Source organism: Rhincodon typus, chromosome 2, assembly GCF_021869965.1.
Source record: "Rhincodon typus isolate 14 chromosome 2, sRhiTyp1.1, whole genome shotgun sequence".
Classification (NCBI taxonomy): Eukaryota; Metazoa; Chordata; class Chondrichthyes; order Orectolobiformes; family Rhincodontidae; genus Rhincodon; species Rhincodon typus.
In genome coordinates, this window is record NC_063333.1 from 110506265 (window position 1) to 110513210 (window position 6946).

The 6946-nt window shown below is 38.5% G+C and overlaps 1 protein-coding gene across 1 annotated transcript in view; it reads left to right on the plus strand.

Annotated features, from left to right (window-relative positions):
* LOC109934509 (phosphatase and actin regulator 1-like) overlaps positions 1 to 3988 on the plus strand; it is a 254101-nt gene extending 250113 nt beyond the window's left edge. Inside the window, exons 11-13 of the mRNA XM_048613033.1 lie at positions 1640 to 1780; positions 2080 to 2156; positions 2248 to 3988. Of these exons, the coding sequence (XP_048468990.1) occupies positions 1640 to 1780; positions 2080 to 2156; positions 2248 to 2263 (234 nt within the window). The 3' untranslated portion in view covers positions 2264 to 3988. The remainder of the gene's footprint in view (positions 1 to 1639; positions 1781 to 2079; positions 2157 to 2247) is intronic.
* Positions 3989 to 6946: the final 2958 nt, after the last annotated feature.

Genomic DNA, 6946 nt, shown 5'->3' on the forward strand with positions numbered 1-6946 from the left:
TAGACATGTTGTCTTTATTCCCAGCCATTAAGGTCAATGGTACATATTTCAAGGGCAATTTCAGAGTATCCTTGAAACACTTCCTCTGTCATTCTGAGCATTTATCATTTGAGTGTTCAGTGATTTGGATCTGGCCTAGGAGTTTGTTTGTTTGTGTCTAAACACAGTCCAGTCCAGTCCATCCAAATCCATTTACAAGGGATACAAGATACATTTTACGAATCAATTTTGCCTGAATGCTTTGTACACCTGTCTTCAAGAGGGACATTAGTGTTTTATTCAACAGTCAGCGCACTGAACCCGGAGGAGACATTGCTGATGTAATTTCTCTAGAACTGTTATGTATATTGATACACAATCCAGATGCCACTACAGTACAATAGCGTTGTGAAGACAACTATTCTGAACACCAGGAAATTTATTGATTTGTAGAACTCTTTTTACAGAAGGTTGAATTAGTGTCACTGATCTTGTCTTGGATCTTCTCATCAAATGTGGCCTTTTATGGGGCATGGCTGTCAATGTGTTTCCAACATATTCCAAATTCTCTTCTTCAAAATATGTTGAAGGTGGAACACTTGGCTGATCAGATCCAAGCTGATGTATGAGATTTGGAGGTGGTTACAAGATAAGGAGGGACAGGGTCATAGATTTTTTTTTTAAAAAGGAGAATGAGGATTTTCAAACTAAGGTGTGCCAGACTGGAATATATTGTAGGTCAGTGTGGGGATTGGTCCAACTTAGGATAAGACAGTACAATAATTTACATCACTTCAAGTTCATAGGAGATACACTTGAGTCTTGATGTAATAAAAGAATTGATGAAGGTTTCAGCAACTGCGGGGCTATGAGGCAGGGCACTATGAATGTAAGAAAGATTCTTTAAATAAGACAAACATGCCAATAAAGTCTAATTGATTTAGTGACATCTGTTTGAGAGCTGGTGGACTAGTTTATCATTGTTTATCATTATTGCAATGCATTGGTGGAATACAGAAGGAAAGGTGTAACGAGGAGGATTGGACACCTTTTTTAAAAAAATCCTTCTAAAGATAATGTTTGCCTCCTAAGTTCTCTTCCCTTCTCTAAATCATAAACTTCACAAATACGTGGCATGTAGAGCATGTTGGTAAAATTGTGCTATCTGAGATGAAGTACAATAAGCAATGGGTAGCACACCAGCCTTTAAGACCAGAAACAAACCAAAATAAGGACACAGTAATGCTAACCACTGCTGACAATGTAAATAGCAAAGACAAACGTTCAGAAATATTGGAAAGTTGTTATTAGTCTATGCTGTTAGCAGGAACCATTTTCGACAGCAGTAAAAAGGTCAATCAAATGCACACTACTCAATAGATTCCTCATAGTGGGAAGTGTACTTGAATATCTGACTTGCACTGATGCCATCATTTGAGTTTAAAATTTATGAGTCAAAATGGCTGCACATAAATGTGACCTGTTTCTTCATGTGTTGGTAAAATCATCTGTAAATTACTCTATGCGATTGGAAGTGACTAATGATGTCCATTGTGTGTCTTAAATGAACTACGTCTATCCACTAGTAATTCAAAAGATTGCAAACATGTTACCTACGTTGTCTTATAAATCTACAATATCAGTGGTCATTTTCTTCTAGCTTAGCCAAAGACCTACAGTGGAGGAACTGAGAGAGAGAAAAATCCTTATCCGTTTCAGTGACTATGTGGAGGTAGCTGAGGCCCAGGATTATGACAGACGTGCAGACAAGCCATGGACAAGGCTAACAGCTGCTGACAAAGTAAGATATTATGGTCAAACATTCAGAAATATAGGAATAGCACAGGTATTGAGAATTTTTTCGAACAGAATCTATTGTTTCAGTTTTTGAAGTTTGAATTAGCTGAGCTTCAACAGTTTCTTGAGGGATGAGAATTCTAAAGTTTCACTACCATTTGTACAAAGAATTGCTTTCTGATCTCACGTCAGAAATGAACAGGAAAAATAAGTAGGTACATCAGATAGAATACATAACATAGAAAAGGAGGAAATATAAAGTCCAGTATTTCTCTAACAATTCCAATGCCTTTTAAATTTCAGGCTGCTATTCGTAAGGAATTGAATGAATTCAAAAGCACTGAAATGGAAGTGCATGAATTAAGTAGGCACCTAACAAGGTATGGGTTTCCATCTTACAACATATTGACTGGAATGTCTTCACATCCTAAATAAGTGCCATCTAATAAATATTTGTTGCATTCCTTTCAGGTTTCATAGGCCCTAGCTGTTTATTGTGTATAACCATGGAGTCTTACAAAAACCAGAAGTGCTAGGGCTGTACAAGTGCCCACTAAACCCTCCAGGGCAGAACTCTTCTTAATTACCTTTGTGTATCAGATATTTACAGCAATGCATATTTTCCAGTTGTCTACTAATCTGCTGACCTTCAGGAGTTACTGTGTTGCTCCAGATCAGAAGTGCCACACCCGTAAGCTGCTGACTTCTAATACCATTATTCAGCACTATCTCCCATTGTTAATTGCACGAGATGATTCAAAAGGATGAAATCTAAATCAGTATGTGTGATGGAGCTGAGACAACACAGTACAGTTATTTCTCTAAAGGAATGCCAAGTTTCTCTGCTGTTAATGTTACTGAACTTTTACCATACTACCATTCTTTGGACCCAAACTCAGCCAGCTTGCATATGTAGGTATAGTTGGCTAAATTGCATCAGTTTATCAAGCATTGGTTGCAGGTTCATCAGGTTTGCTGGAAGGGGCTATATCTTTTATGATAAATATATGCTACATAAAAATAAATAGGTAGCAATTGAAATAAATGTTTATGTAATAAGCTGTAATACACCTAACCATGTTCTGATTGATGGAACACAAATTACCCCTGAAGATAGTCCTGGACTGGTAAATGAAGGAGTTTCTTCAGCACACAGATTATATGTTTTGGAACTTCATGTATGTAAGGAGCTTCTCTATGAATACAACTTGCTGGTTGAGCAGAATAAATACTTACAAGTTACTAATTTTAAAAAGCTGGATAAGAGTAATTATTGATTTATAACACTGTTAAGGTTACAGAGGCTGCACCATTTAATATTCAATCTGATTCTATTTTCACAGTTTGGAGGCAAATTTTACCCTAGGCAGTTGAACAATTTACAGCTTAATGCAAGTTTAATAGCCTGGTCATAGGAGAAACCAGTGAGTGCTCCTTTAGCTTGAGAAAAGGCTGAATGTAGGCTGGTGAAAGAAAAGGCCTGTGTCCACAGTTACCTGATGACATCAATTTGTATTATATAAGCTGCACTTTTCAAGGAAGACACTTTACTTTTGCCCATATTAAGTGCATAATTTTGTATACGAAAGAATTGAATTGTGGTGTAAATCAAATGAGACATTCATGTATACATAGTGAAGTATATATATGAATATGTACAAGTCCAAGGAACACTTATGACAGGGTCACAGCTACCATATATCTCTGCTCTGGATGGAATGTTTTCTAATATGAAGTACAGCAGCCAGCTATACATGCTTAGTTATTCTAACAACCTTATCCTGTACGTTGTGCCAGTTTTGCCTTTGACCCCAGATGCGGTGACTGTATCAGTTAGAGGCCTTTAATCTTAATCTGTACCTAACTCGGCTAAAGTCAGGATTTTAAAATTAAGACAAACTTAAAGATTTATTCTAATTTTTCTATTATTCCTTACGCATAATGAAAGGGAAACTCTACCCTCATAGAATTACAAAGAATGGAAAGGTTCCATTCACATCAAGGTTCTGTTTTAAAGCTGTAATTACCCATCAACCAGCAGCATGGTGGCTCAGTGGGTAGCATTGCTGCCTCACAGCGCCAGGAACACAGGTTCGATTCCTTGGGTTGCTGTCTGAATGTTTGCACATTCTCCTTGTGTCTGCATGGGTTTCCTCCGGGTGCTCCGGTTTCCTCCCACAGTCCAAAGATGTGGAGGCTAGGTGGATTGGCCATGCTAAATTGCCCATTGTACTCAGGTATGTGTAGATTAGGTGAGTTATAGGGGGATGGGTCTGGGTGGGATGCCCTGAGGGTTGGTGTGGACTTGTTGGGTTGAAGGGCCTGTTTTCACACTGTAGGGATTCTATGATCTATGAACCCATTACCATACAGTAAATGTTGCTGGTTTATGCTGTTATTTTAGCCAAAACTGTGACTCAATTTACTTTAAAAAAAACTGATGCTGTTGATGTTCAGCTCCTTGAGGTTGGAATCTAAACTGTACTTTTCTGTGTACATTCTCTGAACTGTTTGGAGTCTTTCCTGTCAGTTTAAACTCCAGTTGCTCAGTGGGTTTTCATGAACACATGGTTCTGAACAAATTGTATGAATTAATGAGTGTTGAGTACCTGTACATAATTGTCTTTGTAGAGGAGTGAATGTTTGGCTGTTCCCCCTGTGCTCTCTCAGTATTGTATAATAAACAAATTTTGATGTATGAAAACTGTAAATAACCATAAAAAATTGAGTCTCTAATTTGGGTTGCTCCAGGCGTTGTCATCTGTACATACCGAAATTGCATGTTATTGTATAATTTAAATTACTGTCTACAAGTTTGTTTCAAATGATGTATACAGTTTCTTAAAACTAAATTTTATTTAAAAAGTCTTTTTTAGTGGTTGGCATTCAACAACTGTTTTTACATAAAAGGGGCTTCAATTTAAAGAGTTTGGTTAAATCTAATTTTGCTAAATAACTCAAGCTTTGGTCCCATTAAAAGTTAAAACAAAGGCAAACTGGTGTCTTCATTTTCACTGTCATTTGATGCAAACTTCTTCAAGTTCATTAAGTTTGGAATGGTTAGATATTGTAGGTGCAAGTAATAAAAAGACAAAAAGCTAATTTGGGCAATGTGGCACCTGAACTTTGGCAAATGGAAAGTTTCCAAATGGTCAAAAGTAGCTTCCACCAAGCATCAACACATTTTGGGCGAGAAGTGCACTGGATGTCATATTTTCAAAGAGGTTTGCGTGTGTGCACCTAATGGTCAGCAGGACCATGCAGAACATGGAGACTGTGACGTTTATCACCATGTATGTCAGTACTGCTATTCCCAAACTTCATGCTTTAGCCAATGCAGAGTCTCCTAACCTTGCAAATGTTGTATTAAATGCACAAAAAACTAGTCTCACTATTAATTTATAGGAATCATAAAATATTTAAAGGTTGTTTGCTACAATATTTCTTCGGACTGTTGATGCAGTTCTGTACATTTTGGTCGCTTTCTTATACTTGCATATAGTTTCAATCATCCTTCCGAGACTGATCTGACTGGTGATCAGAGATAGTAGGATCTGACTGGTGATCAGATTTTTTTTGAGTCATAGAGTCAAGCAGCATAAAAACAGACCCTTTGGTCCAACTAGTCCATGCCGAAAAGTTTCTCCAAACTAAACTAGGCCCATTTGCCTGCATTTGCCCACAGCCCTGTAAACATTACCTATTCATGTACCTGTTCAAATGTCTTTTAAATATTGTAACTGTATCTACATCCAGCTCTTCCTCTGGCAGTTCGTTCCACATATGAGCCACACTACTGGAAAAGCTGTCCCTTGGATCACTTTTAAATCTTTCTCCTCTCAGCTTAAAAATATGCCCTCTAGTTTTGAAATCCCCTACCCTAGGGATTCAAAAGAATCTTACTATGCAGAACTGGCTAGCTCCAAAAGTGCAAATAGATTCAGCTCAGCAGGGGTTGCTGATACTGCTATCAGGTCAACTGAGATTTTATCTTGACAGCTTTATAGCCACTTCAAAGCATTATACGTTTTGAAGTGTTTTAACATGCTTGTTCATTTATCTCAAGTTCCCAATGTTATTATAGAGCTCCAAGTGTTCTATGTGAAAATGGATACTGCGTGAGTGGAAGTGGAAGGAATGCAATGAGGACATAGCAGGGGCATGGTAGCTGTGAAGGAGATATGGACCATCTTGGAGGTATGGGAGGTATGCTAATGAGATATACATTGGGGTGATTTACTCATCTGGGCTGATGCCCCAGTAAATGAAGACTGGAATTTTAGCAATTTGGGGCTATACAATGCAAGCGCAGAACCATTGAAGAGGCAGGATTTTGACGTTATGAGTTGATCTCAGCGAGGAAATTTTGGCCCAGTATGCAATTACCTAATCGATTTTCCCCATCCCACTTACCATCATCCTATCATCTCTTCTAAAATCTGAATGGCAAAAATGGAGAGAGCACTAGGAACAAGACACAAATAGAAAACACCATTACTCCACTTCACTCTGTACTCACCAACTTTGATACTGACACTGTGTATACACAGAGGGTCACATGGTGGCAGGAAATTGAAATCTGTTTTGTCAGTCAGTGGGCAGAAGTGGCCTGCTGCCACGATACACAGAATTTTTGCAGAGGATTCAGATGATGACTTTGTTGGGGTGGCATACAGGAAACGGCTGCTGGATAGGCACACTCACATGATTAGTGCATTGGAAGGTCTACCAGGAAGTCTACTACCACTATCAAAGAACATGCAAATTCGGGCTCCAATTTGACACTAGGCTTTGCACATAGCTTGAAATGAATTAATATGACTATGATGCAGCACCATAGCTACAGTGGAGACAAGACATATGTCACAGGGCTTAGCATGCTACAGTATAAATATTTTTGATATGATGCAGACTCAGACTGCTGTCATAATGGCTTTGGAAACTAGTACTCAAAATGGCACCCTCCAATAGATAAGTAGGTTTGCTGAAGCACCATCACAGTTATGCCTGCCTCTTTACGGGGTATGTGGAATGATCCTTGTTCCAATCTCACACTGGCCCTCCCACAACTCTTTTCTCAGTATATCAACAACTGCTTCGGTGCCGCTTTGTGCTCCTGCCAGGACCTTGAAAAATTTGTTTTCATTTTGTGTCCAGTTTCCACTACTCT